The sequence below is a fragment of the Diabrotica undecimpunctata genome, chromosome 9 (genome assembly GCF_040954645.1).
Source record: "Diabrotica undecimpunctata isolate CICGRU chromosome 9, icDiaUnde3, whole genome shotgun sequence".
Lineage (NCBI taxonomy): Eukaryota > Metazoa > Arthropoda > Insecta > Coleoptera > Chrysomelidae > Diabrotica > Diabrotica undecimpunctata.
Window position 1 is genome coordinate 83,490,196 of NC_092811.1, and position 17,066 is coordinate 83,507,261.

General features: G+C 32.6%; 1 protein-coding gene across 1 annotated transcript in view; it reads left to right on the top strand.

Moving 5' to 3' along the window:
• The window catches only part of LOC140450200 (uncharacterized), a 171,466-nt gene extending 155,817 nt beyond the window's left edge, over positions 1-15,649 (top strand). Inside the window, exon 6 of the mRNA XM_072543663.1 lies at positions 14,070-15,649. Coding sequence (XP_072399764.1) covers positions 14,070-15,025 — 956 coding nt within the window. The 3' untranslated portion in view covers positions 15,026-15,649. The remainder of the gene's footprint in view (positions 1-14,069) is intronic.
• Positions 15,650-17,066: the final 1,417 nt, after the last annotated feature.

Genomic DNA, 17,066 nt, shown 5'->3' on the forward strand with positions numbered 1-17,066 from the left:
ATTTATTAGAGTTTTGGAGAGGTTTTAAAAGTTTTTTTCTATTGACATTTGAGACAAGCTTGACATTCTCTCTTGTTTCCTGATATTTCGACAATAAGTTTTGATTCTTTTGAGGCAAGAGAAATCTCGTTCATTTGAGGCAGACGTTGGTGGTAATGAGAGAATTAATGACAATAATTTATTAATTTCGGTAACAGTTTGTTGTAATGAATTGCAGTATATAAAATTTAATTATACATATCTTGTAACTTATCCCATCTTCCGAAAATATTTGGATCAGCATATAAAACTTTTAATTCATTTTCTAATTTTATTTTATTAAAGAATGATGGATAATTTTTAATTAACCTGTCTAATAAATATCTTTTTGAAATGATTTTTGATGAAATGATGAAAATTTGAAATTTTGAATCGTCAAAGAGGTCAAAAATTTGCAAATCTTAAAAATTCGAAAAACGAGTATCTATTTCCACAATAATAGTATCCAAAATTTCAAAATATACTCGTTTTTCGAGATCTGTTTCTGTGTCATGCCTTTGTCTTTTTTTTGGGGGTTCGGAAATATCAAGCGAGTCCAAAACGTCACTGCGTATATACTGGAAATTACTATCATTACGAAAATCTCTGAGATTTTGCACCAGTCTTGTTATTCTATTTTTGGAATGAATAATGTCAGTTAACTGATTTTGAACAACATTGAATATCAAATCGGTTTGGGTAAATACTTTCTTAAAAATATTTAAAAGTATGTTAAAAGAGTAATCATTTAATAAAGTTTTCAAACCGATTGCTTCACGGATCGAGATATCATCACTTTCAAAATCATCGCATTCAATAATAAAATCAAAAACTTCCAAAAGCTGTTCACGAAAATCTGCTACAGTGAAAACTAACCGAGATTTAAAATTCCATCGCGTCTAACAAACTGTTGGCATTTTTTCGAAACAAACCGTTCTAAAACTTTAGTCCGTTTAGGCGAGCTTGAGAAAAATGAAGCAAATCCGCTTAAACTGGCAAAAAAAGACGACATTGTTTAATTTTTTTACATGTATCCTGCAAAACTAAATTCATTCTATGCGCATGACAGTGAGTAAATAAAGCTTGCGGTGCAATAGTTTTAACTTTTGCCTGGAGACCATTTAATTCACCAGACATCACGGCAGCGCCGTCATAAGTTTGCCCTACCAATTTATTTTTGATATCAAAATATTTTAATCTGTCCTTTAAAACATCAAAAATATATTCTGCCTTATGGCTTTTACTTACATCTGTAAAACCTAAAAACCTCTCATAGATATTACCACGTAACGTGTATCGAACAACAATTGATAATTGTCAATGACATGATCTGTCGGTAGTTTCATCTACTTCTAGTGAACAGCAAATGGTTTCCTGAATCTCAGATTCAATAACGTTACCCAAAATGTAACTAATTGATTCTATTAATTCATTCTGGATTGTTTTAGATACACCGCTAAATGTCTTCGAATCAGAAAGTAAATTAGAAAATTCCAAATCGTATTTCTTAAACATTTTTATTAGTTCTCTATAATTACCTTGATTTAACGAATGCTCCGATTCATCGTGTCCCTAAAAGATAATTCCTGACAACTTCAAAAAATTACAATATTAATTAAACGACGTAAAACTGCGTGATTATTTTTTACAATTTCGTTATGTTTTAATAGCATTTTCACGTTGGGCATTATCTAATGAAACATAGATATTTTGTTTTCCAAATAAATCTAATTTAATCTGGCTGTAAGTATGATCTTTTGAAATACCATGTTTATGTAAAGCCCTAAATAATTCCTTTAAATTATCGTAACCAGATTCACACCACGGATTTTGATGTTTGCCCCTATTTGTCGAAAATAAAATACAAGGCCAACAGAAAAGTTTGCTTTTTATTTCACTCCCGGTAAGCCATGAGTACTTGCTGTACCAATTATCTGAAAATAATATATTATTTCCCTTACACGCACTAATATTTATAAGCCGGGACATTTTAGGCAAAGGACGCCCCTTATTTTTAATAACAATTTGTTCTTCGTATGAAATAGATGAAAACCCATTATGCAAAATATAATTTACAATATCAGACTTATCAATACTTACAGTTTCTTCAATGGCTTGCATTTTTTAGGTTAATTTACCTGAATTTGTTAACACTTTAATTAAAAAAAAAAACTTCTAATAATGTCAAAAAACCCCTTAACCTTTAACTATTTACAGCAGACGTAACGTATCACAGTAGTACTTTAGAAAATAAAAATAAATCACAGAAAGAAAGGCTAGTTCGTGCACTGAATATCACTTCACTTTACTACTTACGTTTTTATATGAAATAACATTTCATCCCGCGCTCGCAATGTACAGTTCGCGACCAATCACCAATCCAAATGAAGCATCGGCAAATTTAAATTTGCCGTACTTGGTAATTAAGTTCATATGGAAAGAAATGTATGTTTGGTTGCTAATCAACTAATATTCCGTTGATTTTTACAAGTAAATCGTCAAGGTTGTTATCGGCTTGCCGAAAAACCAAAACGTGCCTTTTTAAGAATTCACAGGCGGATGGATGTCTCCGATATCGGATCATCAATTTGAAAAGTGTCTACGCAGGGATCACTTAACGCTCAGATTGGACGAATTCTTTTAAAAACCATGAATAAAATTTAGTCTTTATTATCTTACAGATATTTTTTTATTTCACATAAACAAATGACATCAACTGATTACCTGCCACAATTAATTATTGAAATACTGATTAACTTAAATATTAAAAAAATCTATATCTATAAAGGTATGGGTCCGCACTGCCGACCCTGACCGGCCGCCACTGCTTCTTTCTGCCCAAACCTCTTCTACCTATCAACTAGTGTTGCAAAAAACATTGAAAAGGGTCGTTACGAAATTATTATTTCAAAAACTAGTAGAAACGTTGATACATCTAATAATACTAATTTCAATACTACCACTTCTGTTAATAGCCCTAATTAATGTAGGTATCCATTCAGATTCTTTTTAACATAATAAATTCATGCAGAAAAAATATTGTATGTAACACGATGCAAAAGTGCTTTTACGGGATTCACAGGATTCCAGGACTCGTCTTCGACTCGCTATGAAAACTTATTACTCATCCCGTAAAATATCAATTTGGGAACTTGTTACGTAAATCACTATACGTACATATAAAGAGAGTTATACAGAAGTACTACAATAAATGCAGTAAATATAAAATCGATAAAAATCGATAAAGCTTCTGGTCCAGCCAAATACGAAACGAGTTGTTCAAACAAGCTAATCAAAGATAAATTTGAATAATTTGATGGGGTTATTAAATAAAATATACACTACAGGAATCATCTGCCGAGAAATGTTAAAATCGACGTTTATATGCCTCTTAAAGAAGGCGATTCTAAGAAGGAATATACTACCAAACAGTTAACCTAATATCAAAAACGTTAAAAGCCCTATTAACCCTACACTGCGCAATTTTTTATTTCTTTTCCAAAAAAATCTGGACAATATAATAGTGTCTATAAAACGAGGAAAAAATAAAAAATTTTTTTTTGCAAAAATAGTTTATTATATACAAAAATGTTGTGACAGATCTGTTACATTGCGCATCAAAGGGACAAACTCGTGAAATTTTACAAATTAGTTACCCCTAGACTCCAGCACAGATCAGAGGTAATGTAAGTCGATAAAACCTCACCAGCTCCAGGGGGTCATGTAAGATGCCCCCATTTTCAGTTTTTATTAATTAACGAAGTTAACAGTTTATTGCATTTACCTTTGTAAATACCATGATGATTGTTTTTTAATACTGATGTCCTTCCAATGTTTTTTTGTGGCCATACAATGTTTTTAACAACTTTTTATTAAACTGATGATGGAATGATTCAATTCCGAAAAGATCTTCTTTAAAATAAAAGTTTTAAGCTTTTAATAAGCATTTTTTTATACCTTAATACACACGAACACCACGTACTTTGTATTCAACAGGTATACTAGCCACTCCTGGATATCTCCACTTCATGGTTTTGTTCCAGTTTCACTTTTAATTTTAAAACAGTTATTTTTGTTAAAAAAAAAAAAATATATGTACGCCACATATATTGAACATTTTATGAAGGGTACTGACTTACAGGCTGATAATAATTTACACCTTTGTCTGGCTTCATCATATGTAGTCCAGTACAAAACTTAGAGTTGCCGATTTTCTTTTTTTTCTTTCAACAGTTTTTCATTGCTTTGATCAGAAGGTCCTCCTCGTTTCAATGACGAATTCATACTGTTAGCCTTGCATAAACATTAGGCTATCTCAGCCCGAAATTCGGGCTGAGTTAAACATTTCTTAAAAAACTATTACAGAAGTAGAAACTTCAAAATTTGTATATTGGTATAAAAACTTTTTTATTAAAACTTATTAAAAGTGTCCAAAAATTAGAGACGCATAACGTTTTCGATATAACTCAGATCATCCTCAGTGCATTCTGTTAGTACTTGTAGCTAACACTAAAATTGCAGTGGGGAATATATTATGGTTTACATATTAAAATTTAAAATATAGTGCGACCCTAGGTCGATAACAATGGTTGTAAATGTTAATACTTAAAGAGCAACATGCTTCCTTGCTCGACTGGAACACGTGGTTCTGGTCAGTTCAAACGAAACAGACCAACTCTGTTTGGAGTGTTACATAAAATTGACAGATTTACGCTATGCATCGTATAAAGTTGGTTAATTTGATGTCTTTTAACATTTTGTACACTTTGCAGACCAAAAAAACACGGTGGATAATCCAACAAACAAACCGGACCTTTTCTCACGAATTTTTTCTTTCAGTCGGTATAAAAGGTTACAATAATATTCAGAATGTATTGTTTTACCAGTTTACCAGTAATCCACAAATTATAAAAAAATGATGCGAACACCTGGGCCGATTTCTCTACACGAACTCGTTTCGGAGCCGAAGAACCAGGTTCCCATCACTCTTAAATCTATTGTTTTGATTCAGGATCATGCTATAGACCCAAGTCTCATCCACACTGATGTATCGACGCACAAACTCCACTTTATCCTTTCGAAAATGCTCTAAATGCTGAGAAAGTCGTATTCGAATGTGTTTTGTTTCATTGTGAACACAGCTCTCTGAAACCCAATACTTCAGTCAAAAGATTGCTTACACTGCCCAATAAGATAAGAGCTTAGAGCTTCTACTAAATCTTTCAGTTACTCGACGATTTTCCAATACGATATCCTGTATTTTTTGTACGATTTCTGGTATTATCAGTGTAATTAAATCAGTGCACGATGCCTAATTTTTTCCATTGAATAGACTGAACTAGTGTGACGTTTCATCCCCACTGCTATGTTTTCATTTCAGTATAATTATGACCCTTATTGCCATATGCCATAAGACTATCCTAAATAATTTTTTTTTTCAAAACTCTGAGTTATTTAAAGTATTTAATTGATGTAGGAATTTTTTAAGGTACTATTTATGTTTAATTAATTATATATTTTCCTTTTATGCAGATAATATTGGAAATTAATTTGAATTGTTATTAAAAACAGTATCAGACGTATGCCGTTGATTGTTGTTTGGATTATCCATAGGATATAATTTATCATTATATAATTTATTATTATTTATTATTTAATAAAAGTTTAAAGAGGAGCTAATTCATGTGGCAACAAAATAATTATTTACTGAATGGGTTGTACTCGTATCGATTATTTTCATTACAGGACCTTAAAATATACTATATTTTTTGTAACAATAAAACACTGAAAACTTTGTTTTCAAAACTTCCACAAAATTTATTTTAAATTAATACACACAGTGGTGTGTACAAACTTAAATGTGGCGACTACCCAAAAACTTACATCGGTCAAACTGGTAGAAATTTTAATAAACGAATAGCAGAAGAATAAAGGCATTAAACTATCTTTGTTAGAATCTGTGGAAATCAACAAATTAAAAAACACAGATATAATTCTGAATGACCAACTTGAGACAAACAGTTCTCCCCTCCTTAACCTATTTCATTGGTGACTATAAAGCGTAAACGCATGCCAAAAATAGATCACTTGAGAAAGAAAATCAGCCGAAACAGCTGTGGTGATAAAAGTTTAAAATAAATTTTGTGGAAGTTTTGAAAACAAAGTTTTCAGTGTTTTATTGTTACATAAAATGAATTTCCATCAAGTAACGGTCGAATCCATCAACTATATTTTTTATTCTGTTGCCAGGCGCGAGATTGAACAAAGTGGATGGTTTGCCTACACGTCAAAATATTACGTATAATTTACCATGAGAGGAACAATTATTTACTACATTCAGTCCTTAAACATTCAACGATTAGCCTTGTCATTTGTTAATCATCATGGCGAATATAAAACGAATCTGATATTAAATTCGTGTAAATTGGAATAGCATATCAGTTGGTATCTGCGGAATTCTCTGAATAACAAAAATCCTTAAATGTTCTTTTGAATTCCACAAGGAAACTAAGTTCCTGTAGTTGGCTGTATACCATATATTAAAAAAAAATTTCAATAAAATCCTTTATAAAAAGGTATATAAAAAATCCATTTGGGCTATGTTAAATTGACAAAACGTTTTCGGAATAAGTATTCCATCATTAGTGTCCTAAAAAGTATTTAAGTTCTTTTGAATATCTCGGGTGTATTATATTGCCTATGAGTTTTTCTCCAATGATTTTCTCTTATTCACATCCATACCCATGAATTTTCTCAGAGAAACAATCTCCTCTAAAACTAACACTTTGGGTTCTAATCCTTTGAAGGCCCTTTTAAATACAACCTAAGGCCACAGCTTTTTTCATGCAGAGGTTAAGGTCCTTGTTATAGTACTCAGCCAGGCCTGATCAATAATTCTTAGGCATATCACGATGGTAAAGTGATCCTTCCAGAACTCTCGAAGGGTAAGGTATGTGTTCTCCGTCATCTCAAAGCAGTGCTGAAAAATGTACTTGGTGTACAACTTCTTAAAATTAGAAATCAACTGGTGCTCCATGGGCTGCAGGATAGGAGTGGTGTTTGGTGGTAGTTAGACAACCTTTATTAACTTGAACTCTTCGAGTAAATCATCTTTGAGATTTGGTGGGTGAGCAGTAGCATTGTCAAGGACGAGAAGGGCTTGCATGGGTGGGTTCTTTTCTCCTATAGATATTTTTTTAACATAAGGGTCAAACACAATATTTATCCACTCCACAAAGAATTTCGTAGTGACCCACGCCTTCGGACTTGTACTCCACATAACTTGCTTGATTTTGCCGTCACCACTCGCATTGGCGCAAAATGCTCTAGTTAATCTATTCTTTGTGGTTTTGTGACCTGCATGTAGAAATGCCCTGTCTCGTCATAGTTGAAGACTTGCTGGGGGATGTATCCTTTAGCTTCTTTTAATTCGAAAAATGTTTTGATGCAAACCTCAGTTAGCTTCATATGAGAACTTGATGCCTCACCATTCCTGACGACAGAGTGAATTTCTGTCCTTTTCCTAAAGTTGTCAAACCAGCCCCGACTGGCTTTAAACGAGTCTTCCCATTTTTCGGTTGTGGAAGTGTGTGGGATTTATCCAGAAAATCACCGTAAATCGCTCATGGCTTCTCACATATGATGTTTTGTGTTAAGGTTTCTACTTCAAGCTGCTTCTCTGTCACCAACACCATCAGTAATTTCTCCATCTTTTCATGTAGGGAGGTCCGGGGCTTAGAAATTATTGTAGTAATGCTCTTAGCTGGCCTTATACCCTTTATCAACACCTTTTGTTTAAGCACAGTACTTATCAATAATGTGCATTATCGGTACATTATCTCCAAGTCAATTACTTGCACACCTTGCTCATATTTTTCTATGATTTTATGCTTTAATTCAGTAGACATCATCTTCTTCTTTGGACCCATGGTTATAAAAATAATTGAACTTTAATCAAATAAATTGACAAATAAACAAATTGTTGAGAACAATAAAAGTAAGCAAGATTGCATATCTTGGACACATACTGAGAAATGATAAATATAGTCTTCTGCAGGTCACCATGCAGAGTAGAGTCGATGGCAAAAAAGGAAAAGGTAGAAAGAGGAAGTCATGGCTTCGAAATATTCGAGACTGGACAAACATGACTGTAGACGAATTATTCCACGTTGCAAAAGACAGAGGAGGTTTTTGGCACAAGACAGGGAGGATATGGAATATATGATAAGGAAATTAAAGGAAGAATATAAACTTTGGGGACTCAAGATAAATATGTGCAAGACCGAATACTTATGTATTGGACCCGAGGTTGCAGATTTGAACTGAAGTTTAGAAGAAGAGACTATTAAGAGTTGTAAGGCTTTTAAGTATTTAGGGTCAATGATTAGCCGAGATATGGTACTTATATGAAAGATATAGAAATGAAAATAGCACGGGGAAAACAAGCCACAAGAGCACTTCATGAAGTGATATGGAACAACACTCTAACCAAAGAAAACAAAAAGAGGATCTTTCAAAGCATAGTGATGAATATTACCCTATATGGAGCGGAAGTATGGCCAATGACAACAACACTACGAAATAAAATAAGAACAGTTGAACTGGACTTTATGAGAAGATGTCTACAAATCACAAGAGCGGATAGAATAAGAACGGAGGAAATATGGAACAGAATGGAAGTAAAATGCTCAATTTCAAAAAAGTTGGAAAACAGAGCCCTGCAGTGGTACGGGCATGTACAAAGAATGCCAGAGCATAGTTGGCCGAAAAGAATATTAAACTGGGACCCGCCGGGAAGAAGACGGAGAGGAAGACCTGCTACAAGATGGAAAACATACGTCGGAAATGCTATGTTAGATAGAGACCCCAGAGAAGGTGACTGGGAGAATATAGTGCTGTGGAGGACGAAAACGGCGAACTCCTAATGCGAAAAGCCGAATAAGAAGAAGCAAAAGACAGAGAAACTTTTAGAAATGTGGTCGCCAACTTCCGTTAATGGAGGCGGCATAGGAAGAAGAATCAAATAACAGACAGATATCGAGCACAGTTTTTTATTAAATCTTGCACAAGTACTTTCGCTCCTAGAGTATCTTCAGGGGCATCTGAAATAAGCCAGTTTTTTAAACTGAAGGAAAATTAATTAACTTCGAAAAATCTCGAAGTTGATAGCTGATAAAAAAACTTTTAATATAACGTTGTAGACTTACTTCGTCAAAATTAGGCTATCCAACAATTTGATGAATGTCATAAACATTAAATAATACATTTACACAAGACGAGACAAAGGACAAATAGTTTAAATTTTTTTATAAATTTGAAAAAGCTACATAGTGGGTGACAGCAGGAGAGAGAATGGCTCGTGGTCTTAATGGAAATGTTAAAGTGATATCTGACATATGACAACTTGGATGGGTAGTCACAATCATGATGATGTGTTCTGCACATTTTAAATTCTATGAAACTGAACATTGACCAAAGGTCCAACTGACACTACTATAGGAAGTCAACTTATGAAATATGAAATTATATAGATTACTGTATGTAGATTGCATAATCCAGATCTCACACTCAAACCTGTCAGTAATAATTTGGGTGTTAGTTTGGGGACAACTGAAGTGGGCATAGAGTGTGAATCTAAGAACTAATCTAACCAATCTATCATATAGTGGGTGGTTGACTACAATGAAAAGAAGAAATCGCACTATGAAATTAAAATACTTAGAATTAAAATTCAAAATTGAAAAAAAAAAAATGTATAAATAGGGTATAATACCAATAGTTCACTTAAACCCACAGTCAATGAGAGAACTATAAAATTAAAATGTCAAAGCATTACTCAAGACCAAATGACCATCAGTGGGAGATATTGAAATATACAACTATGGAGATGGTATATCTAAATTACGAAGAGATATGGAGAGTGTAATCAACGATAGATCAATTGATCATGAACAAGCTTGTTTTGCAAGTTATTGACGAATGAAATATTAATATTAATTAAAATATGAAATTAATAAACTCTTAATGGGTATAGGGGAGAATGGGGCACATTAGGCCCCATAATTGTTTTTAGTTAAAAAAATACAAAAAATGTTTCATTATATTTAATTTGCAAACAAAAAAGTAAAATTTATACTTTTGTCCATTTAAAAAGTAAAACAATTTTGTTAAATATATTTTTGTTTTTTGTTAATAAATAAAATATATATTACACTCTGGCTGATTGTGCCCCCAGTGGGGGTACAATCAGCCAGGCCAAGGGGCACTTTGGGCCGCAATGTTTTAAGGTATATAGAAACGGCATTGTTACAAGGTAAACAGTTTATTAAAATAAACGTTATCAAACATTGTTTTGAACGTACAAAATACGGAAAAGTAAGAAAATTAGCACATCAAAAAAGAACTAATGAACTAAAAAACATTATTAACTAATATCTAACAAAGATATTTACATAACCGTAATTCTTTTAAAGTTGTAGTGAAATTTCACCGTCGAATCTCTTCGAGATTTAGAGAATTTGGTAAGTCTGGCATAAATACTTGATTTTTCGAGGGTCTCTGTATCCTCTATTGGAGGAAAATAAAATTTATTAGAATTTCCCCTGCACCGCAAATATTTGACAAAATATTCAGAATCAGATATTTTTTCAACCACATTTCTAACATAATAAACCACTGTTGTTTTCAGTTCAAATTTTACTAATATGAAAGTGTCTTTTATGAGTTCCTCACCGAATTTAAAAGATGCAAGACTTTCATTGTCATCCGAGTCGTCACAAAAAATACTTAGTTCCGATTCACTGCATGAGCTGTCATCAAAAACTTTTTTTTTTAATTTTTTGGATTTTTGCTTTTTTTGCTTGTTCATCCTTGGTTTGCTTTAATTTTTCTTTTATTATCTTGACGTTTTTCAACTATTGGGAAAGGTCTTAAATATTCAGGACTTAGAATTTTACTCGGAACTGTTTTGTCGCCCTCGATCCCCGACTCGAATATTATCTTGTACAGAGTCATCAAGGACTACGCTGACACTTTTTGAAGTAGATGGCTGATTATTCAAAATCTGTATCTTGATTTGAGATATTTTCTCGTCTTGATTTATTCTTATAGACCTTAGTGGCATCAAAATCTGCGTCCCTAAATGCTTGTGAATTAAGGGGCGATATTCCTGGTTTTTTAAAGGAGCTTGTAATATTTTAAGGGAAAATGCCTCTAAAAATGGTTGTTTTGTAAATTTTGGAATATTTTTAACAGCAACAGTTTTTTCCGGATTATTTATCATCCACTCATTTAAGGAAACAGAGCATTTACTCTCCTAATCAAGTGGTTGGAGTTTATGGGAACTATGCGAAGGAAACGAAAGCATTACTATTCCATGATCTCCCATAAAGTATTGCGTCTAGACTAGTGTGCGACTCATGGTTGTCCAGCAGCAATAATATTTTATTTTCCTTATCGCATTTTGTGTGGTTGACAACGTGCCCCAGAGTTTTAATAAAAAGGTCTTTAGTCATCCACCCAGACTTATTTCCAAATGCTACACGTAAAGACGGTGCCTCATATAAATAGTCTTTGATATTTCTTACCCTGGGAAATATGTAAATCGGTGGTAATGCGTTTCCTATGGCGCTTATAACCCCGACAACTGTTACAAGTTCACCTATTTCAGCCGACGATACTAGACTTATTTGCTTCTTACCTTTTGGTGTTACAATTTTGGGAGGGGGTAGGACTGTTGTTTCACCTGTTTCGTCCAAGTTAAAGATTCGATCAGGGCTAAAATTATATTTTTGTAACACTGTCTTGTAATTTTGGAAAAATTCCTCCATTCTTGTTTTATTAAATCCGAGATTTCTTGCCGTGCTTTCCGGTTTTCTTTGATAAATCAGAGTGCCTTTTCATAAAGCAAAGTAGCCATTCTCGTCCTGCTTTTTTATTTATATCCCAGCTCCCTGGATATTTGCAATTTGGTAAAATCTTCGCGTAGTCAAAAACCATTGATCTTATTTGTTCGTAGGTTAAGCCATAATTCATATTAGAACGTTGCTTTAAGCAACCCACTAGCATGTCTTCTTGTGAGGAAGAAAATACACTTCTTGAAGCATACTTGCTTAAAAAACATATATTTATTCATCTATGACAAACAAGTACATCAAAAAAATATTTAAAACACAAAACAAACACATTTAAGAACAATCAACTAACCTACTATTGCATTTTCGCTCTCGTATCCATCATCGTCACACTTTTGTAAAAACTCAAAAAACTCAACCGTCATTGTTCTTAATATTTTTTTCTCTTTCTGACATATTTCGTGAAAAGATATTTTTTAGAGCATTTTTTATGCGCTGCTCACTTATATTTGCTCGATCTGTTTTATTTTGGTACTTTCTTACCATCTGCAATACAAAAAAAATATCAAAATATTCACTAAATCTACTACTAAATTAGTGTGGGGCACAATCGGCCACTGCCGAATGTACTCCATTAGGCTGGCCGAAAGTACCCCACCTGACTTTGCAAGCATGAAAAATTTATTGTGACCTTCTGGTCAAAGTTAGAGGTTATGTCAATGCATATTCTGAAACTAGAGATTTTCAACCTATTATGAGCAAATTTTTACAAAAATATGTGAACAGTAACTATCTAAATCACATAAAATATATATTTTTTAAAAACTTACCTTTAGCGTGAAAAAACACACTTAAAAACAAAACAAATATTTGAACGCTGTTTATTGCAGAAATACCAACAACTAAAGTGAAGATGGATTGTTGCTACATTTCTAGCGAAAATTCGGCGCGAAATTCTGCTTATTTAAAATTTTATTTGCAGTGGCTGAATCTGCCCCCAGGCCGTATGTGCCCCACTCTCCCCTACTTAGTGTAGTAAGTCAACCACAGACCATACATACTATGTATGGTTTGTGGTCTAAACAGTCGAGCTGTGTCCCCTACGAGGTGAAGCCACACTACAATTTTTATAAATAGGTTTAAATTTAGTACAATTTAATTTGAGTATTAAGACAGTGAGAGTTTTCATTTGTTTCCCTTGCAATTGCCAAAGCTTCCAATAAATATAACTCCAAGTAGTTTTTCTTTCTACTAATGTCATGTAAAATAGATTAACCAGTATTGATATTAAAATTATGTTTACTGGATAATAAATGGTGACCAAAACTTGAAGAGTTTGGTCTTTTCAAATGTTCTGTGATGCTAGTAGATAACTTTCGAATGGTTCTACCTACATAAGAGGCATCACAATCATCACATTTTAATTTATAAATACCACTTTTGTCAAGAGTGTTCATCCTATCTTTGGTGTTGATTAAAAAGGAACCTAAAGTGTTGTGTGACTTAAAGGAAATTATGATGTCTTCAATTTTTGAAATAAAAAGTTTTGATATTTTTTTGGAAATGTTGCTGATATAAGTAAAGGAGAAATAACTGATGTTATTTGTGGCATTGGGTTGAAGCAAGCATTGTGATGAATAAGCAAGCTTTTCTGCAATTTTAACTTTAGCTCTATTTAGAAGCTTATGGATGATGTTGGGATCATAACCATTATTTAATTAATTTTCCTTCAGTAGAAAAAACGTTTCTTGGAGTATTTCAGATGCCCCTGAAGATACTTCACGGGCGAAAGTACTTGGGCTAGATTTAATAAAAAACTGTGCTCGATATCTGGCTTTTATTTGATTAAAGTTCATTTATTCGAGCATTCAACCACATATCACTTTATAAATATAATTGTGATAATGTTTTGTAAATATACAAATAGCAAAAACCGCGAACCCAACTGATCAAAAATGCTTTGACTCCATGCACACTATGGTAGGCGCATGTTGGGGCCATGTGCAGCGGTATAGTGTGCGATTCCTTGTATCTCAAATCTTGCTCTCTTCTCAAAGCTAAATATCGTTCGTTCTGCGGCTGGTATCTCAAAATACTCGTATATCGAGGTACCACTGTATCATTAAATATAAATTGGAATTAAATATTGTATTAAATTTTTCCTTAAATTAAAAACATTTATTTTTGTTTTTATTTCAGGCTTTTTCGAAGAACAGAATACATCAGAAACTGTGAAAACAATATCGGTACCTTCATGTAATAAAGAACAACGTATAGGCCGACCTGTTGAAGAAAAAGTATTAAAATGTAAAATTTGCTTTAAGCAACTTGAACATAGAAGGTCATTAAACAAACACATGATAGTTCACACAGGAAAAAAATCTTACAAGTGCCAAATTTGTTTTAAGCAGTTTAGGGTAGCACACCATTTGAAAGATCATATAAAAACGCACACTGGTGAAAAGCCTTACAAGTGTGAAATTTGCAGTAAACAGTTTACTAAAACTAGTAATTTAAAAACACATTTGAGATTACACACTGGAGAAAAACCTAACAAGTGTGCAATTTGTTTTAAACAGTTTTCTCATAAAAGTAATTTGAATACACATATGAAATTGCACATTGGAGAGAAACATTACAAGTGTGAAATCTGTTTTAAGCAGTTTAGGGTAGCACACCATTTGAAAGATCATATAAAAACGCACACTGGTGAAAAGCCTTACAAGTGTGAAATTTGCAGTAAACAGTTTACTAAAACTAGTAATTTAACAACACATTTGAGATTGCACACTGGAGAAAAACCTAACAAGTGTGCAATTTGTTTTAAACAGTTTTCTCATAAAAGTAATTTGAATGCACATATGAAATTGCACATTGGAGAGAAACATTACAAGTGTGAAATCTGTTTTAAGCAGTTTACTTATAAATATAATTTGGATAAACATACGAGGATTCACACGGGAGAAAAACCTTACAAGTGTAAAATTTGTTTTAAGCTATTTACTACAGCAAGTCATTTGAAAAGACATTTGATGATACACACAGGAGAAAAACCTTACAAGTGCGAAATTTGTTTTAAGCAATTTACTATAGGAAGTAATTTGAAACAACATTTGAGCTTGCACACTCGAGAAAGACCTCAAGTGCAACGTTAAACCTTGTAATGCATTTTTTAGTAATAATACTGCGTATAGTAGATAAAATGCCATCAGCAGAATTGGTCCCGTAGCATGGTGATCTAAGAGACTCTGCAACAAAGACATATAGAAAAATGGAATACAAAAACCTACAAAACTATGTCCTTCTCGTTTTTTGCGGTCACTAATTACGAATTAAATGTCATAATTACAAAATTAAAAATGGCGAATCAAAAAATAAAAATTTGACAGATTCTTGTGAAATTTTTGGAGGTTTTGGTAGTCAGGAGGTAAAACGTGTGCGAATTGTACACCGCTAAATCAATAAAATTTCAAGTTGATATTAATAATATAAATAATAGATGTTTAACCCATTATAGGTCAGAATCCTATTTATAGATCACTGAAAATTTTTTTCAATCCTTAAAATGTGTTCGTTAAAGAAAAATCTTGCATATATATGTTAGGCTTTAGTAAATTGAATTATGATTTTTGTTGTATTATATTACCAATATCCGTTCAATAAAAAAATTATAAACATTGGACAAGTTTGCTGAGTTCGTTTAGATTTGGGATCTTTGCTATTTGTACTATTTATCAATGATATTTTAGAGGGCTTCAATTTTGCGAAATTTTTATGTTTCGCAGATGATCTAAAGTGTAAAATCTCAATATCATATCCCGAGGACAGTCTTAACTTTCAGGCTAATTTAGGCAGACTGGACGAATGATGTTAGATCAATGATATGGATAGGATGATAACATTTACAAAGAAACTAAACAAAATTGATTTTAAATACATAATAAAGAGTTCGCAGTTGTCCCAAGTCACATCTATTCGAGATCTTGGTGTTATTATGGACTCCACACTCTCATTTGTCAGTCATATTGACATGATAGTTTCTAGAGGTCTAGGTATGCTTATATCTATTAAGATAAATACATTAGACTTTAGAAGAATTATAGCTATTCGCACTGGCGGCGCAATATCATAATTTTATGTGGGTGAGATACATTTGCGAGGCACTCTGCTCGCGCATAAAGACAGATTTTTTTAAAATAAAAAACGTGTCATTTCGTTATTAAACTTTTATTCATGCAAAATCTAGTCAAACTTACAACTAACCCAAAAATTTAAGATATAAGACCTACCAATGTTAAAAAACAGTATAATTTAAATATTACAGGAACAGAAATTTTTTACTTTTTTTACATGCTCGTAATCTATTTTAGCTTGGATGCTATATCAGCCTCGATAGACAAAATTGCGACCGCAGAAAGTCTTTTCTGTGACATCATACTCCTTAAATAATTCTTAATGAGTTTTAATTTGGAGAAGCTCCTTTCAGCGGAGGCTGTACTAATTGGCATTTTTAATAATATTCTAATGACGATGTAAATGTTTGTGTATATTTCTTTTAAGCTATTATCTGTAATGTACTGAAGCAACTGTTTCACGTCTGTTATCAATTTAGGTAAATTATGGATCATTATTTGTAATTCTTCATTTAATTCGTCATATTAAAAGTCACTGCTCTCACCCACTTGTAGGACTGGGTGTAAATCTTGAAAATTTTTTAATATTTGTTCGTGTGGAATATTTTTTAATTTACTTATATTGTACCGTTTTTAAATAAAACGAGTGGTTCTTAATTTATATAAATATATTTATTTATAAGTTTACAGCACGAAAATATCTTATTCCGAAAACCTCAATCATCGTTACTTGTATATATAGAACAGGTCTATTATTTAGTTTTTCATGTATTGATAAAGATAAATATTTATTTTATTTATTAAAAAAATTTAAGGGTTCATAATGCACAGTGGCGGAGCATATAAGAAAACAGGTGGAGTTAGATCGGAATATGACAGTAGTGATGAGCAGAATTGGGGAAAGAGAAATGGAGGAGAAAGTGATAACGAACAGATTTTTGAAAAAAGCAAATTAACGAGCAAGAACAGCCCCCAAAAGAAGAAAATGTTTAAAATTATTTGTGAATTTTTGGCGAAAAATGACGATATGATGACCGAAATAAGAAATCTCCGTAAAGAACAA